An 18,407-nucleotide genomic window follows, 5' to 3' on the forward strand; every position below is an offset into this window, starting at 1 on the left:
TGAATTGAATACTTTAGGGAAAATTAAATCTTGTCAAATAAAATTCGTACATACACTTTGACCAATAGAAACCTTTATTTTGTACCACGTGACAAAAACACGGAAGTAAAATCTTAGATGGAAAACGAGGAGAAGACGGTTGTTAAATTTGATGCACATAGCACCAGCAGCTTGATACGTCGCTGTTTTTATGATAATTTAGCGGAGAATCGTCAACAGTAACTATGACTCAGGCTGAGAAAGAACAAGAAAACGGAAAGGAGAAAGAAAAGGAGCGGGACAAGGAGAAAGAGAAGGAGCAGCAGCGCGGAGTGAAAAGACCCATAGCTCCTGCGGCCATTCCTGAACCTCTTCAGGAGGTGAGACGGGAGGCTCGGTGTTTACTTATTTTCTTCTCAAACATTAACAAAAATGCAGTATTAACTGCCTGTAACTTAAAATGTGTTGTTTTAAGGCTACATCTATTTTATATTGCAAGGGTACACAGAGCTCAGTTTCATCACCATGTGTTTAAAAGTGTTCTTAGTTTTACAATTGCAAGGTTTGCAGACACTGAGCAAAGTTCGACCACCAGATTAAAATAAAAACTCAAATGTAAATGTTGAAATGTATTGGCTATGTATTGATCGATCAGCCTGCCTCCATAGGACAGAAAGGTACATAATTTTATGAATATAAAGATGATTTAACTAACTTTTGCCTCCTATTACGGGTCCTATAGTTTACTAGTCCTTGACTTTACATAAACTACGCTACATTAGATTTCCCAGAACTGTGGTGCAGTTTTGCTTTTAACAAGTGCTGCGATGATGTGTTCGTAGACTCATTCAACACCTCCCTTGATCACTGTGTCCAACAATACTCATTTTATTTTGTTTATGCCAAAACTTACATTTTGTTTTCTCTTTGACAGCAAATACAGAGTAATTTTGTTATTGTGATCCATCCCGGCTCAAGAACGCTTCGCATTGGCCGAGCAACAGACACTCTGCCGGTCACCATCCCTCATGTAATTGCACGCAGACATAAACAAAGTGGGCAGCCCAGATTTGAAGATGCATGGCTGCTGAGAGAAGGTCTAAACGTAAGTCACTTTTTATTTTTTATTTTTTATCAGATATTGAAATGACAGCTTCTGAAATGTTGATATTTACAAACAAAAGTTCCCATCGGTGTAATATGTTTATTTATCCTCACTGACTGTCTTCATGTCCATCAGAAACCAGAGAGTAATGAGCAGAGACAGAATGGACTTAAAATGGTAGATCAGGCCATCTGGTCAAAGAAGATGTCAAATGGTGTCCGAAGGAGTCCTGCGTCTGCTGAACAGGTTTGTTTGAGACGAGAGTCACTACAAGTCAATCTTCAACAGAGCAACAACTCTGTTCTCTCTTATGGTAACAAATGATCAATGTACTTGACATGTTATAGCAAATAGGACAGAGTTTGTAGGTGTAAAGGTGGTTTCTAAGTCTGTGAGAAGGAGCATTTTCTTTGATTGTGCATTAAAGTGTTTTTAGTAACACCAGTGGTTGTGTGTCAAGGCCAGAGCGTATAATTGTCAGATCCGTCCAGCCATACTCGACAGCAGCTCTAGGGTGAAGTGGACAAACACAAGCCACCATCCTCCTTATCTGGTCGGAGATGAGGTTAGTACAAGTGTAAAAAAACACAACTACATTTTTTATCTGCTTGATGCATTTTTTTTTTTTTTTTTAAATTCACCCTCTCGTGCTGTCGTTCAGGCTGTTTATGTGAACCCGTCAGACTGTTACAACATCCACTGGCCGATTGTCAGAGGTCAGCTCAACAGACACTCAGGTTCTGGAGGCTCACTGACCGCAGTTCTGGCTGATCTGGAAACAATCTGGAGCTACATCATTCAGAAGCATCTGGAGATCCCCCTGAAAGATTTAAAGGTTTGAGAAGTCTTTTTACTTTTTTCCCTTCGTTGGTATATTTTTGAGCTAGAAATATAGGTCAAAAGAACAGAAAAGCAGGTTTATAATAGAAGATTTTTGAAACAGCAGAACATCTGTGGATGTTGTAAGAGTTGCTTAAAATATAATGAGCTTGACTCATTAAATCTGGAAAAAAAAATCTAGTCTATCAATAAAAAAAAAAGTGGAAATACTTTTATTACAATATTGCTTTGCTTGAATTCTTTCTTATCATTACTGACCTTCAGTATTACAGATGCATCCTGTTGGTTCCTGACATCTACAACAGACAGCACATAAAGGAAATTGTCAACATGCTGCTGCTTAATATGGGCTTTTCAGGTATTGCACAATACATATGACTTTATGCAAAACAACAACATATAAACTAATACTCTTATTATATTACCATGTCTTAACCAGTTCAGCAGGCTTTGGTGTGACTTACAATCTACTTTGCTTGGTGTCAAGTGACTTTCCATCTTCTGTGTATGTGTGTGTAGCAATTATTGTGCACCAGGAGTCGGTGTGTGCTACATTTGGCAGTGGGTTAAGCAGTGCTTGTGTAGTGGATGTAGGTGACCAGAAGACCAGCATCTGCTGTGTAGAGGATGGAGTGTCCCATCGGAACTCACGGTAGGCACTGCTCGCTAGTGATTTGTGAGTCCAGAACAAAGAGTCATTTTACTGAATTGTTGGTCATGAATTATCTTCTCTAAATACCTATTAACTCACTGATTCAGCTAGCGGTAGTTATCAAATATCAAGCTAATTGCTGCATTAACCCTGTGAGAAAAGCACTGGTACAGTTTTTTTTCCCAACTGCTCCCCCACTCCCACCTTTGCCACCTGCTGTGACAATCCTAAAGTAGTGATTGTCTGAAACATTTCATGTATTCTTCACAAAAAATGGTAAATTCATCCAGTTTCAAATCAGTGGCATTAGCAGCATGAATCAGTAGGGTTCGAAGTAGAGCTTGTGTGTGTGCATGTGACTCAAATTGATCAAATGTCTCAAAAACAGTTCTTTTTGGTGAGTGAGTTATTTAAACTTGTTTCTATAAAAAGACTCAAACTAACCCTAGCATTACTGCTCGCACAGGACGAGTGGAAACAGCATTCCTAACAACAAAGTTTTAAAAACAATGCTTGTTAATGTCTTACGTTTTGCACATGTATGATGCGTTCTGTCTGTTTTTGGCTCCGCAGGTTGTGTTTGGCTTACGGAGGTTCAGATGTGACCAGAACTTTCTTCTGGTTGCTGCAGAGAGCCGGTTTTCCGTACAGAGACTGTCAGTTGACCAGCAGACTCGACTGTCAGCTCTTGCAGCATCTAAAAGAGACCTTCTGCCATCTAGATCAGGTGTGTGCTGGCTGATGGAGGCAGCCTGAAATGTTTTAAGTTTCTGAGGAACTTTATTTTAACTTTATTCCTTCAAAGTGGTGGTTAGTAGTCATTTGGAGCTGCTTACAACAACTGATTTCAGAGTTTTAGTTTTTAAATCATTCATTTATTTGTTTTCAACAGGACATATCTGGATTACAAGATCATGAATTTCAGACTCGTTTCCCAGAAGCCCCAGCTCTTCTGTACCAGATTCGACTTGGGGATGAAAAACTACAGGTGTCTTTTATAAACCATGATAAAATAAATAGTTCTGTAATGGTTTTATACGTTATTTAGTCTTTAAATGTTCCAAAATAAACTTTATTCATGACACTATGTTTTCATCATGTTTTATGGCTTGTGTCGGTCTCCTCTGAAGGCACCCATGGGTCTTTTCTACTCAGCCACATTTGGCATTGTTGGTCAGAAGATGACATCACTTCAGCACCGTTCCCAAGGTGACTCAGAAGATCCTCACAATGAACATTACCTGCTGGCCACACAGAACAAACAGGATCAGGTAAGAAAATATATCCGCCCACTGAATGAAATTTAATTTATTCATATCATAGATTGATGGTTATTTTACTGTCGTAATTTTCTCCAACAGTCCTCCAAATCTGCTGCAGACCGGAAGGCTGTTTCCAGACCAGGTGGATGTTTGGAGGGCGAGGTGAGCTGTCAGGGAAGGATGGGGGAGGTGTCTGATATGCCCAGGGGCTGTGGGAGTGTTGCTGGCACCATTGCAGGAGGAGGTGGAATGATGCATGGCGACATGGAACTAGGGCCTGCCCAGGGGGAGAGTCTGATGGAGGCAGGAGAAGTGGAAGAGCCTCTGTCGACCCACTCCTCCAGGAAAACCGCCATCATTAGCCAGTTTGAAAGCAAAGCGCTGGGACTGGACAAAGCAATCCTGCATAGCATTGACTGCTGTGGTAAGGAAGTGAATGGTGCAGTGAAACAGAAACAAAATTCCAAAAGAAATTAGTATCAAGACAAGTCCTCGTGGTTCACAAAACAGAAATCAAAGAGAAAGTGTTTTATCCCCCCCAACAGGATCAGATGAGACCAAACGGAAGATGTACAGCTCCATCCTGGTTGTAGGAGGGGGCCTGATGTTTCACGGTGCTCAGGAATTTCTGCTTCATCGCATCATCAACAAGATGCCGCCCTCCTTCAGAAGGCTGGTTGATAATGTGGAAGTTATCACACGACCTAAGGTAACGTAAGTTATTGTATCCATCAAGATAGGATGTTTTTAAATTAGTTTGTCTTATATTAAGTGCTGCATAAAACTTACTGAAAATATGTGGGAGTTTATGAAGTTGTAGAAAATTTGAATGTTTGACTTTAAGCTTCAAGCGAGTTTTATTGAGGATGATCCAGTGTTACATATGTGTACCAGACGTACTGTATTTGAACTTCTTCTTTCAGTATGAGGCCTTCGAATAAACTGAATACAGGGAAACATTTTTATTGCAATAATAATAAAATTTATTATTTATCCAGTCTTTGATCAGATGGGCCTATGGTTGCTTTCTTACTAGACTCACTTTTTCTTGAGATTTAACTGATATTCATCTTCACACACTTTTTTTTGTTCCGTTAACTTTTTCTCCAGGCCCAAATTTGGCGTAACAGATCTGAGGCATAAATCTATCACGTTTTACAAACAGGCTGGAACAGATTGTAGTTTTACTCGTCAGCCAAAATAATTTTTTTTAGTATTTCTCTAACATTTTTCAGTCAGGTCATCTGGAGTTTCTTTTTTTTTTTCTGAAACGTTTCACCTTCGATCCGGAAGGCTTCATCAGTCAAGGACACACAACACAAAACTGATTCTTCCCCCAACAGCTTACTCCAAAGTGGAACAAACCAGTTATGTTGGTGCGAAGATGGCGTTTTGGCACGAACAAGGAAAAGGGCCGGCAATGGAGGAGGGGGCATGCCAAAACACCATCTTAGCACCAACATAACTGGTTTGTTCTACTTTGGAGTGAGCTGTTGGGGGGAGAATCAGTTTTGTTGCGTTTCCTTGACTGATGAAGTCTTCCGGATCGAAGGTGAAATGTTTCAGCACAAAAAAAAAAGAAACTGTCCAGATGACCTGACTGAAAAATGTTGGGATTGTATACCTGGATTATTGAGCATGGACTTTGTTGTTAGGATTTCTCTAGTTGGTTTAATCTTTTTTTTTTCTGGAATCATCAGAAGAAACAACATTGCATTATGTCATTATTCATTTCAGACTTTTGATGTTTCTCTAATCTTTAAATAAAACACATTTGTTTGCCATCTCATTGACACTGGACCCTAAACAAAAACACGCAGTTTCAAACTTTTAAAACGGATCGATTCATATCTTATGCATTTTCTAATAGTTTTTTTTTAAACCTATTTAAAATAGTTCAATAAATTAAGTCGTATTAGTAGAGAAATTTAGGAAATATTGGAAGGGGTCAAGAACTTTATGCACCACTGCACATATTGAATAAATGTCTAAACACTTTAAACTCATTGATGTATTTTGTTGTGTGCTGAAGGACATGGACCCCAGGCTGATATCCTGGAAGGGGGGAGCCGTGCTTGCTTGTCTGGACACAACGCAGGAGATGTGGATCCATCAGAGGGAGTGGCAGCGTTTTGGTGTCAGAATGCTCAGAGAAAGAGCAGCTTTTGTCTGGTGAAGCCCCTTTCTGCCCCCCCCCCCCCCTCAGTTTGCCAGAAGCTGAAACTCACCTGGTGATGTTGTGAAGTCAATATAAAACTCTGGTAAATTTTAAATTGTATATAAAACAGCGTTGAGAAGTTAAGCATTTTGTAGTTGTTCATAACCAAGAAAGAGTCATTGTTTCTTGTTAAGTCTCTGAGAGGCAGCTTTATTGTTAATGTTGTGTAAATACTTCTGTAATGTTCTCATGTTTGAGAGGAAACTGCAAACAACAAGCCAGGATCACTTGGATAAACAACTGTTTATTTAATAGGAAAAAATAAAATTAGCTAAATCGTGTACTACATTATTGTTCCAACATTTTATATATTTGTTTTAACATTGAATTATGATTAAAATAACTGAGTAGAAACAAGCGTTTAACTCTTAATTTGTAACTTCTCCATATACAGCAAAGCTAAAATATAGTCAGAACAGTAAAAAGACAAATTAAACTTAATAGTTTTATTTAAACTGAATGACACAAATACAAACCAAGTGAAGACTCCAAGGAGCTAAGACTAACCAGAATGTTGGAAGATATTTCTGAGTCTGAAATCACTCAAGTGCAAAAGCAGAAGCAAAAAAAAAAAAAAAAAAGGTGTGTGGAGGGGGATGCAGACAGCTGCTGTATCAACCATTCTGGCCCCTATGTGTAGGTATTCCCAGAAAGGTCTCAAAAAACTGTTAGTAACAGTGGCAGCTGATGAAGAGGGGCTTTAACAGACGTTGTCAGGAAACAGGCTCTGCAAAACCCAGCGCCTACAAAGCTAGTGTAGGCGTTTACCTGGAGAAAAAAAGAAGAAGAAGAGGGTGATACAGTAATAATATTTACGTATTGTGAAATACCCATTAAGTTTTCTTGAGATGTATTTGGGATTATTGAACTAAAATCTACAATTTTCTACACTGACTTTTAAAATTCAAAGAAATGCCGTGTAGGAAAAGAACAAACAAACAAACTAAAACCACTGGTTCCACAAGTTAAAGTATGAATTACTGTTAATAGGAAAACGTTTTTCCATACCTTCCTCATCCTCCACCACCCATTGGTGGAGGGCTGGGACCTGCAGCATGACTTATTCTTCCCATCCGCCTTCTACCATCAGGGGGGCCTGGAGGGCTGCAGGTGCACAACAAGCAAACAAGCGTGAGGAGGAAGAAAATTGCATAAATGTATAAACGAGACGTGTTTACTGCATAAGTTAACCTAAATTAATTCCTGTCTAAAGCTCTTAGTTGATAAATTAGTTAAGTTTTAAATGGTTTGTACGAGGAGTTGATGGTTGAGACAAATATCACACTGTTCTTGAAGTTGGGACATCCTGGCACGTGAACATACTGTAGAAAGAGGCTGACATATCGGCTTGGGGGGGAAGTTCACAACACAGTGAGTCGCTGCTGTGTGAATGATTGCACGCCTAACAAAAAGAAACATCCAAACTGAAAATATTACCGGTAAATTTTTTGTGTGTGCAAAACTGAGAAGGGAAAAATATAAAGCTGCTGTAGGCACACTTTGATCACCACGTAGCACGCACACATACATCTGGCACATTTTAATCAACAGTATTTTTTTTGTTATTTAAGTATGTATATATATATATCTTCTTAGATTCTTGAAAGCCATTTATATTTATTATAAATATTTCAATTTAATAAATTATCTTATAAACAGCAGGATGCTGAATACTGGTATATTGAATATTAATATTTCATGAAAAGCTTTACAGCTGTAAGTTATTAGAAAACATCTCTAAATGTACTAGTAAATGACAAAAACTAAATTATCTACTGCACTTGTCCATCAGTTTTCCACAACACCACAGTATTTTCCTTCTAACCAAAAATGGTGGTTATGCTTCACGTGACGAATGACATCACATTGACTTTGAGAACTGACGTGCGCCTTAATGTAAATACCTAAATTTAATGAGTTCTTAGAAAATGGCAATTTGGGCGGGTTAGTCCCGGATTTTGCTGCCCTGTCCCACTTCCTGTAAACGGAGGAGCGGGACACCCAAATGTCACGCATTTGCCAAGTGCTGGCTGGGCTCACCTGTACATGCTGTGTCTGTGTGGGAGGAGGAATATAGAGGGAGTATTTTGCAGGCCCCCTGCAACACCAGGATGGAGGTTACTGTAATAAGACTAAATTTTTATTTCTTTTGGCTGCTCCCTTCTTCAGGGGTCGCCACAGGGAACTTGCTCGCACAAAGACTTGCCAATTGTTTTCACACCGGATGCACTTCCTGACACAACCACAGACCACCGAGCTACTAGAGCTACTACAGCGTGGAGCAGACAACTGCCATCTAGGGCACACGGAGGAGCAGATGGCGGGGGTTAAAAGTTTTGCTCAAGGCCCAGAGTGGACAAATGAGGGAGGAGGCAGGTGTGGGTGTTTCACCTTTCCCACCCACATTTTGATGTTGTCTGTCTGCGGGAGGGGGTGTGTGTTCAAACCGGCGACCTTCCCAGCACAGGCTCGCTTTCTCTAACCTCTGCGCCACCACTGCCCCCAAGGAAAATTAAGCCTATATTGTTATTATGCAAAGCACAATTTCTCAGCTTTCATAAACTGTTGGAATAGAGCTAATATAGCACAACCCATCACAAAGTTACAGTCATGCAAAGTGAGTTTGTATATAAAAATAAATCAGTAACACGCTTGGAAAATAGTGGATAAAAATGTTGTTGTTAAAGTTCAGATATGCTCATTAACTGATTCAGCCATCAACCATAACTTATTAGGTTGAAAATCTGCTTATTAGATTAAATATTGATTGAGGGATTGTGATGGTGTGTGCTTGTGGTGGAGGTTGTTAGGGAATTTTTGGTCAAAGGTTATAGATGCTTTTATTACTATTATGGCTTGGCTATAGTATACAGCTATACTATGGAGAATGTTAACTCTGCCCATGAATCATATGTTTGGGTTAGCAGAGAGAGCTGGGTGAGGAGCCGAGTGAGGCTTCAACATGCAGCTGGCTCCAAGGACCCCTCAGAGTCTGTGAACTCAACTGAACTGATAAGCATATAAAATCACGATGAGGAGACAACTTGAGGCAGATTCTTGTGAATGGTCTTTATGTGTGTACTTCATGTATATTTATGTAACCTGTCCCGAAATCAGGTCTACACACATGAAGACCAGTCACGCTCAGTGTGTAGAAAAGACTGTTTCGCATCACTGGCACTCGCAAATTTATACAGGTGCCCCTCATTGCCACCATCAAATGTGGCAGGTATGCAAATGCAACGTGTAAGGCATGTTCTTAGTTTGAATATGACAGAAATGAGTGTACTTCTGGTACTTACCCTCTGCCATCACTGAAGCCTGACATAGCACTGTTTCTATTCTTTGTCAGGTCAGGGTGAATTAGTGTCTTAAAACTGGTAAAAACACAAAAATAAGGTCAATTTACACAATGTCATATTGAGAAAAAGAAACATTTAACAACAGAATACAGACAAAATGGTGTTTTTATCTTAAGTTAAGATGCCAATAGTAGGTTAAATGAACCCGAACATAGGCCTGAATGTGGCTGGTAGCTAAGATTTCTTATAAACAACATTTTAGCAACAAAACAGTTTAGAAATAGCTCAATGAAGTCCGAACTTACATAAAAAAAACAACTTGTACATAAAAAATGAGAACAATAATTCATACATATGTAAACTATGAACCTTCAGCAAGCAAACATGTCTTTAATAGCAAATGGTTAGTTATTACACGGGCCTTTCTGGGTGGAGTTTGCATGTTCTCTCCGTGCATGCGTGGGTTTTCTCCGGGTGCTCCGGTTTCCTCCCACAGACCAAAAACATGCAAGTTAGGCTGATTGGTAACTCTAAATTGTCCCTAGGTGTGAGTGAGAGAGTGAATGGTTGTTTGTCTCGTTTGTCTCTATGTGGCCCTGTGATGGACTTGCGACCCGTCCAGGGTGTACCCCGCCCCTCGCACAGTGAATGCTGGACATGGGCACCAGCGACCCCCGTGACCCAAAATGGAATAAGCGGGTAAAGATAATGGATGGATGGATAGTTGTTACACTCACAAGAGACCAATAAACTCCACTGCATCCCAGAAAAGATCAACCAGGAAAGACAGGTTCCATGTGGACTGGGCCCTGCTGTCCAGGACCTGACCTGTGAGACACACAGGGTTAAGAGTGAAACAGCAGAAATTAGTGGTCAAAATCAACTCAGTTGTGTCAGCACAACTTCTGAAAAAGCTTATTAGCAGTTCACGCTATAACTTTGCTCTTAAGGTGATCGTAATTTATAAAATCTATCAAATTATTAAACGATAAAAACACTGTCCCCAAACATCTTTGGGGAGACAAATTATTCACCAATTCGACTAAAAAAAGATGATCGTTGAAGCTATAAGTATTTTAAGGAAACATCTCACTGTCTAATGTTTCAAACAATATTTATTTTTTCAAACAGGCTAAGCTAACAAGCTAATCAGCTAGATGTGGACTGATGCACTTTAACCGTTACATATCCTTGTTTTGGTACGTTTCCAAATGTTTTACATATATTTTGCCATAACTAAACATATTTACTCCAATATTAATAAAACATTTGTAAAATTATTACAATCCACTCACCGTTGGACACGTACACCATCTTTCAGAAACGAACAGCTTTTAGCTGTTTACGTTTTATGTTTAGTTTCCGGTTCCGGGTCAATGGTTGATGTTGCGTTCTAGTTACCTCGGAAGTGGCACTTCTATGCGTGAATGCAATCTGATAAAAAAAAAAGTCTTACTTTTCATGTCATGCATACAAAAATAACAACATACCTATATGAACCAGACTGTAGGTGTGTGACAGGCTGAAAGTAGAAAAGCGAAACGTTTTTCGGAGGAGTACGGAAGAAATCGGAAACTCCCGCGTTACCGTACGGCATATCCTGATGACGTCATTGTCATTTTCTATGATTTTAATGTTCTGTTTTTATTTTCCCATTCAACCTTTATTTAGACAGGGTTAACTCAGGGTTAACCCAAAGCTCGAGTATTCATAAGAGAGACCTGAAAGACCTTCTCCGGATCAATTTCTACCAAGTTTTCACTAAGCTGTCGTTTTTTTCAAAAACAAGGTGAGTTTCAACCCACATTTTAAAGCTCCCACCTTCTACAGGTTCTACTCTTTAAATACAACGAGATTTGTTCTGCTAACAGTATGGTGCCATGCTGCAAACGGGATCACCATGTATTGCTAATGCCCCTTTTCTTGCACCATGCTGCTGTAGATGCATTTCTTTTTTTCACTTTTGGCTCCTTGTTTTTGTGTGTTGTTGTTGTTTTTGTTGTTTTGGCGTTGTTTTGGCGAGTCGAGACGGTTTTTGTCGTCCTGAGCATTTCATTGCATTGTTGACCTTGTGCTGATGTGCATATGACAAATATAAACCTAAACCTATAAATCTATTTGATGGGCTTTACAGCATCAGCAACGCTGCGGTCTTTTGAGGACACGCGGTTCGTGATTTTAACGTAAAGTTTCACGTAAGATTTTACGCCAGTTTTTCCACGCCCAGAATGCCATTATTTTGATAAATAACCACGAGTAACATATTATTGAATGTATATTACATTTTAATTGTTGCTGATTTTGTTTTATGATGAGTAGGATCAGGTTTTGATGAGGATGAGCAAGTTTTTATCTCTAGTTTTTACCTTAAAAATGCGTGCCAGCATGTCACACTTCATTTGGATAGGGTGTTTTTTTTTTTTTACTGAAGAACTGATTAGATTAATAATTTAGTGCTGGTAAACAGGATTAAACATAATGTTTATTTATATTTTATTTTTCCGCTTTGACCCAGGGCTCATCTTGCTTTTTTCTTTTTCTTTCAGGCTTACCATGGATGACTCTCTTATATCTTCTGCTGCAGATTTCTGGCGATTTGTCGACACGTTTGGGGAAATATGCACTGAGGACACCTATGAACTTAAAGGCCCAACTAAGAATAGTATACCCAAGGGACTTGTTTTTTTCCTGCACCATAAGGCACAGGATATATACTCAGTTGTTAATACACTGAGTAATATAGCTGAAAAAAATCAACTTGTTGGAGAAAATAATGTCATCAATCGTCACGGTCTATACCGTGCTGTTCACAGGCTTGTGAATGAAATTACTAAAAAGAAATCTGGTAACCTTAAGCGTGATGGGAAAAATATTATGACGTTTTTGAATATGGATTTTAAAATTTGTTTTGAGGAGGTCCAGGCTGAGGCGGGCCCAGGTGTATTAAGTACACCCAAAGCTAACAGTGAGCCTAAACTGGACAGTGGCGATTGTACCCCTGTTAGATCTGTACCGCCACCTAAGAAGTTGAGAACTGATTGTTTGAAGTGTGCAAAACGCAGACTGTCCCTACAAAAGTCTGTGGCTCATAACAGGAAACTAAAAGAGCAGTTTGACAGATATTTGTTGGACACCGATTCACTCAGAACTCTAAACCAATCTTTGAAGAGAAAAATCAAACAAATTGAAGATTTACGAACTGAAAGGGCAATGCTGAGAAAACAAGTTGCAAAACAAACAAAAGAAATCAAGAAATTGAAAAATCAGCTCGTCGGAAATGCAACGAATGTTGAACGAAGAAAGCGATGCAGAAAGCAAAAGGGCGCTGTTAATGGGAACGCAACAGAGCTTAACGCTGAACTCTTGTGCATAAAAAAAAAGGAAACCACGAACTTGAGGTGAAGGAGACGATTTACCACAACTCCACGAAGATTCTGGTTTGGTGGCAGCAAAGGATGATAACACAAGTTAAAGTCCACAAGTGAGGGACTAAGCAAGTGCAGCAAGTCCTGAAGATTTTAGCTTAAAGTGAAAGATTGTTCAGTCTATGACTTTAATATGAACTTGTGTTTCATCTGATCCTGTTTAAAAATATGATTTAATAATTTGTATATTAAAATGTAAACCATTAATACATTTATTTTAACTTGAGTGAGAGAGTGAATGTTTGTTTGTCTGTGATGGACTGGAGACCTGTCCAGGGTGTCCCCCCCCCCCCCCCCCACACACACACACACACAGTGATGGCTGGGTATGAGCACCAGTGACACCCGCGACCCGAAAAGGAAGAAGCGGGTAAAAATAATGGATGAATATTCTGAGTAATATACATTTTTTTCTTGTGTTTTTTTTTTAAATATTCTAGTGTTTTCTTTTTATAACTTCAGCTTTTCTGTTTAGCTCCATTTTCGATCTTTTTAAAAAAAAATTAAGTCCAATTAATTTTCTTATTTTCTTAAGTGTCTTAGTTAGTGACATCTTTTACCTCATAGATTTGGTTGTGCTCAACTTAAGGTGTCTTTTTTTTTTTTTTTAGCTTTAATTGATTGTCTAGGTCTCATAACTAAAAAAATATCTTTTAGTACAAATCATTCCAGGTGCCTAAATTGCTCAAACACAGTCGTCGAAAGATACAACCTAATTCAGCACAACACCCATATTTGTTGTTCGACTGTAATCTGCATATTTTGCATTGTTCATTGTCAGAAGATTGTGAAAGATTAAGAAATGTAAATTATTGTTGTGACTGATTTGGTGACTGCTGGATAACAAATGTAACTAATAAAATAAAAAAATATATATAAAGTTATGGCTTGATATAACAGGTGTTGTTTTATAATAGTAATGACTGTTTTTAATTAAATACATTTCCCTTGTTCTTAACAATTCATTCAAAACGTATCCTCTTCCTACCAGCAGAGGGCAGCAGAGACTAGAATACTAGTTGGAAAAGTTTACAATTGACATGCTCAAGATTATCATTAACAATAAAACAATATTATATTTGTGTGAATTGTCAAACCTTTCTTTATATATTTTGAAGGTTCCAAAGTTCTCCATGAATGAATCCAAAAGAAACACCTTACCTTTTTGGTAATTGCTCATCAGTGAAGCAACTTGTAAACTGGTGTTTCTGTTGCTGCTCCTTCTTGTTATAACCTCAAGGTCAAAGGTCAACATTTCAGACAAAACAGGATTTGTACCTCTGATGGCCGACAGAGATAAAGATTGAGCTTTCAGTATGAAAGGAGAAGAAAATTTGATTTCCCTTTGATCATTTTGTATTTTGTGCCTTGACATTATTCAACATGCACACAGGTGCACATCCAACATTACAAGTTATTTTCATTTCCACTCTAAACATAAAAAAATTGGCTGCAGAAAATGAAGGCAGCAGAAAAAAACAATCCTGACTGCAGAACGTGGACTGGCATCAGGACTGAGGTAATGGTTGTCTGCTGGGTTGTGTCCCACCTCTGGTTAAAGTTTCACGCTGAGCAGTGCATGATTTTTGGAGACGTTCTGTTTTGAACAAAAAGTGCTTAGAAATGTCTTCGTGCCACCGTACGACTCGTATCTTGGAAAAACACTTGATTTTTTTTTTTCTCTAAAAGTTCAAATAATTTTGACACAATGATGGTTGAAGACAAGCAGCACCATGTGACCCTGATCAAGCAGGTATAGAAAATAAATGGATGTTAAAACATGAATGTTTCACATTGGCCACAATTCATTGCTGAAAGCTAAAATTTAGCTCAGGGTTCAGTAAGAACTTTGACTTTAAGACTTTACGTTGACTTCAGATGATTTTATACACAGGATAAAATTTGGACCATCATAACTTTTTTGATGAATAAGCATTCATCAAAATGTAAGTGTAAAGTGCACAGAAGAACAGTCAGTTATGATTATGTTTTTTAAGGAAGGGAATTACGTACACCTTCTGTTCTCCATCTGGTCCATGTGGCTTTGAACGCATTTTGATTAAACTCATGATGTCCACAGCTGAAGCAGAGGATGTATTGTGGAATTCATGGAGGTGAGGGAGAGGAAAAAACTGAAAGATTCAAGAAACAGACAATAAATTTTAAAAAACAAAGATTTTGAGTGACACAAGTTGAAATGAGAAAATTAAAACATGAGTACAGTAATGATAATGAGAGGAATTGCATTTCCTGTGAAAATGCAGTATGAATACTTATTGCAGAAGAACTTATTGAAAAACAGCTGAAATTAGCTAAAAATATGCTTAAAAGTAGCTTAAATGGAAGAACAAGCCTAAATTAACAGAAGAAAGCAAAATAAACACATATTTGCCGAAATGGTTTTAAATAAGCAGAAATGAGCACAAAAAAATATGAAATTAGCTAAAAAAAACATGTAATTTGGAAAAAATAGCTGAAAAATACAGCTGGAAAAGCAGGGAGAAGCTTAAACTAAGTGGAAAGAGCTAAAATGAGCTAACAAAATGTGTGGAATTAGCTGAAAAAAGTAAAATTAGCATAAAGCAGTGAAATAGTAGCTGAAATGGCAAAAGAAGCTGAAACTAGCGACAAAAAAGCTGAAAAGAAATTAATTAGGCTGAAAGTCACAGAAATAAATTTGTGTGAAAACAGCTGAAATTAACTAAACAAAATGCTAAAAGGATAGCTGAAAGGTTAGAACAAGCTTAAATTAGCATAAGAAAGAAAAAACACATGTTTGCCCAATTAGACTGAAAGAAGCAGAAATGAGCAACAAAAAGTGGAAATAGAAAAAACGCAGAAATTTACAAAGAACAACTGAAAAATATATCTAAAAAGGCAGGAAGAAGCTTAAGTAACCAGAAGGAAATGGAGAGAGCACATTTTTGATGAATTATGTTGAAAAAAGTTGACATTATTGCAAAAATGTGGAATTAGCTGAAAAGGCTAAAATTAACATAAAACTAAATATTAGCTGAAATCGTGGAAAAAGTTGAATTAGCAGAAAGTTACAAGAAGCACAAACATGTTGTAGTTAGCAGAAAGAATCTGAAAGGAACACAAAAAGAGCAAAATTAGCTTAAAGTAGCTGAAAAAGTTTAAAGTCGCACAAGGAAGCTGAAAGAAGCTGAAGCAGAACAACATGTGAAAGGAGCAGTAAAAGGTTGTAAACAGATCTAAAGATTTGAAGGATGCAAAATGAGCTCAATTCATTTTCTATGAGGAAAAAGAGTCAGAAAAGGCTAAATATTTCAAAAAGCTAAAGTTGTACCACTACCAAAAGTTCATATAACAGGTTTATCTTGAAAGAGCTGAACGTTTTGATATGATTTGTTGAAATAGCACAAAAATTGTGGAACGAGAAAGATGCTGAAAATGTACGGAGGAAAAATGGATCACAATAGTGTGAGTGCTTCATAAACATTCAAGTTTTCTAAATTTATTAAATGGTTTGGAAATGAAAGTAGACTGGTTGAGGAACAAAATGCAGATTTCTACAGTATTTTTATAGTTTAGAGACATTTTCTCAAGTTCTTTTCTACATTTAGACTATTTCTAATTTTGCTCATGTTTTGGAGCGCAGCGTTTCTCAAATAATAAATCGAGGTTCACTGTCACAATAAACACTTCAAAATAGTTTTTTTTGTGTTTCACAACAGTATCCTGATGCATGCTCAAGTTTCACAACAGTAGCCTTAATTAGCATTAGTAGCATTAGTAATCTTTTGGATGAGAGACGAAACATTTCAATGAAAAATAAATCGTCCAGAGGACCTGACATAACTTTGTTGGATTTTTCTACCTGGATTATTGAGCATGAATCAGGAAGTAGCATTCATTCTTCTAAATGTAATAGGCACAGGTACATTAGTTGTATTCCAGCAATGTCACACAAAGTTACCTCTATTGTGAGTTTAGTGACTCTGAAGTGACCCTCTACACTACTGTCTGATTTATTAACAGGAAATAACAGAATAAGTGTGGCTTCATTTCTGTTTGCCCCACATTTAAACTCACAAAACACATAAACACCAACCCTGTACACACAGGTGCTCAGCCTCACACACACACACACACACACATGCAAACATTCATCCATCATTCTGACAATCGGTTGCTGCTCAGACCCACGAGCACACTTTCTAACAGAGCGTTGATGCTGAAGCTCTTGGGCTGTTTTCTCAAGACGTTAATGGACGACTTCATTAGATTTAAGTAGCCGGGTCGGCCATTTTTCACACCCTCACTAGACAGAAAGTGGGCCAGGCTTCTTTCTTAAAGAAAAGAAACAACTTTCAGCACAGTCATCACTTCATGATTAACACGGAGGTTCACTCACTGACTGTTCGCGTCTCAGTGTTAAAACATCTGTAATCACATGATGTAACACACAAAATGTGTTTTTAATAAATGTGGTCTGCCACATCAAACTAAAAACAAGTAAGCTTTGAACACAATTTAAAATTTAAAAGATGTTATTACTGAACTGCATGACATCTGAATTTAGGCTTGTGCATGGACATGGAAGAGAGATCTTGTAGATTTCTGGAGATAGTTTGTTGACCTGGATGGAAATATTGATTCTTCTTCTTCTTTTGGCTGCTCCCTTCTTCAGGGGTCGCCACAGTGAACTAACTTGCACGAAGACTTGGCAATTGTTTTTAATGCCGGATGCCCTTCCTGACGCAACCATAGACCACCGAGCTCCCACAGCCCCCTGTGTGGAGCAGAGCTGTCATCTAGGACACCCAGGGGAGCAGATGGTGGGAGTTAAAGGCCTTGCTCAAGAGCCCAGAGTGGGGCAAATGAGGGTGGAGGCAGGTGTGGGTGCTTTACATTTCCCACCTACATTTTTGAGGTTGTCGGTCTGCGGGGTCGAACCGGTGACCTTCTGATCACAGGCCCACCTTCTCCAACCTCTGCGCCACTACTCCCCCTTGCATATATTTTAATGAGAAGAATAAATAGTATGACTGACTAGTATACATAGTAAGCCTGGTAATACGCTGGTGATGGAAATAATGGTACACATCTAACAATAACTGAGATATTTAAAGAACTAAATTTTTCAATAAATTAAGAAAATATATAAATTGGCCTGCGGCTAAGCTTAGCAATGCTTGAATGTGCCTGTGTGTGCACATGTGTGTGTGTGCATGTATTCTAGCTGTCATTTAATCCATCCATCCTCAGGTTGCACATCCACTCTGCTTCTCACAGACTACTGCACATTCCTGCACCTTCCCAGGGTCCCGGGGACCCAGGGTGCATGACTGCAGGGCAATGCTGTGCTGCGGGGGATGGGCTCACCCTCTGAGATGAGATCGGATTGAGGAAGATGGGCAAGAGCAAAGACACAAAGAAAACATTCAGGCAACTATGTTTTTTTTTTCAGAATTGCATAATAACTTTTGCAAATAAATACATTTAAGAACATTTCATGACAAATCTTTCCTAATTTACCTAGTTAAACAGAAAGAAGTAAAGTCAAATAAATGCAAGCAAAATATACACAAAATATCTCAATAGGTTTTGCAATTGTAGTTTTGAAAAGCAATATATATATATTGCTTTTCAAAACTACA

The 18,407-nt window shown here is 38.3% G+C and overlaps 2 protein-coding genes across 2 annotated transcripts; one reads left to right on the top strand and one right to left on the bottom strand.

The window, feature by feature from the left end:
- The first annotated feature begins 105 nt into the window (after positions 1–105).
- Positions 106–6,014, top strand: actr8 (actin related protein 8). The gene is made up of 13 exons (XM_037684317.1): positions 106–359; positions 914–1,084; positions 1,220–1,330; positions 1,545–1,649; positions 1,746–1,919; positions 2,189–2,282; positions 2,444–2,576; positions 3,150–3,303; positions 3,469–3,564; positions 3,707–3,847; positions 3,938–4,262; positions 4,384–4,547; positions 5,871–6,014. The coding sequence occupies exons 1-13, from the start codon at positions 225–227 to the stop codon at positions 6,012–6,014; spliced, it is 1,947 nt and encodes a 648-aa protein (XP_037540245.1). The 5' UTR covers positions 106–224.
- A 281-nt stretch (positions 6,015–6,295) lies between these two features.
- Positions 6,296–10,685, bottom strand: selenok (selenoprotein K). The gene is made up of 5 exons (XM_037684318.1): positions 10,654–10,685; positions 10,096–10,186; positions 9,359–9,433; positions 7,065–7,160; positions 6,296–6,824 (listed from the first exon to the last, which is right to left on the bottom strand). Exons 1-5 carry the CDS (start codon positions 10,670–10,672, stop codon positions 6,821–6,823), a joined length of 285 nt encoding a protein of 94 aa, XP_037540246.1. The 5' UTR covers positions 10,673–10,685; the 3' UTR covers positions 6,296–6,820.
- Between the last annotated feature and the right edge of the window lie 7,722 nt (positions 10,686–18,407).

Source organism: Nematolebias whitei, chromosome 11, assembly GCF_014905685.2.
Source record: "Nematolebias whitei isolate Nwh7 chromosome 11, NemWhi1, whole genome shotgun sequence".
Taxonomy (NCBI): domain Eukaryota; kingdom Metazoa; phylum Chordata; class Actinopteri; order Cyprinodontiformes; family Rivulidae; genus Nematolebias; species Nematolebias whitei.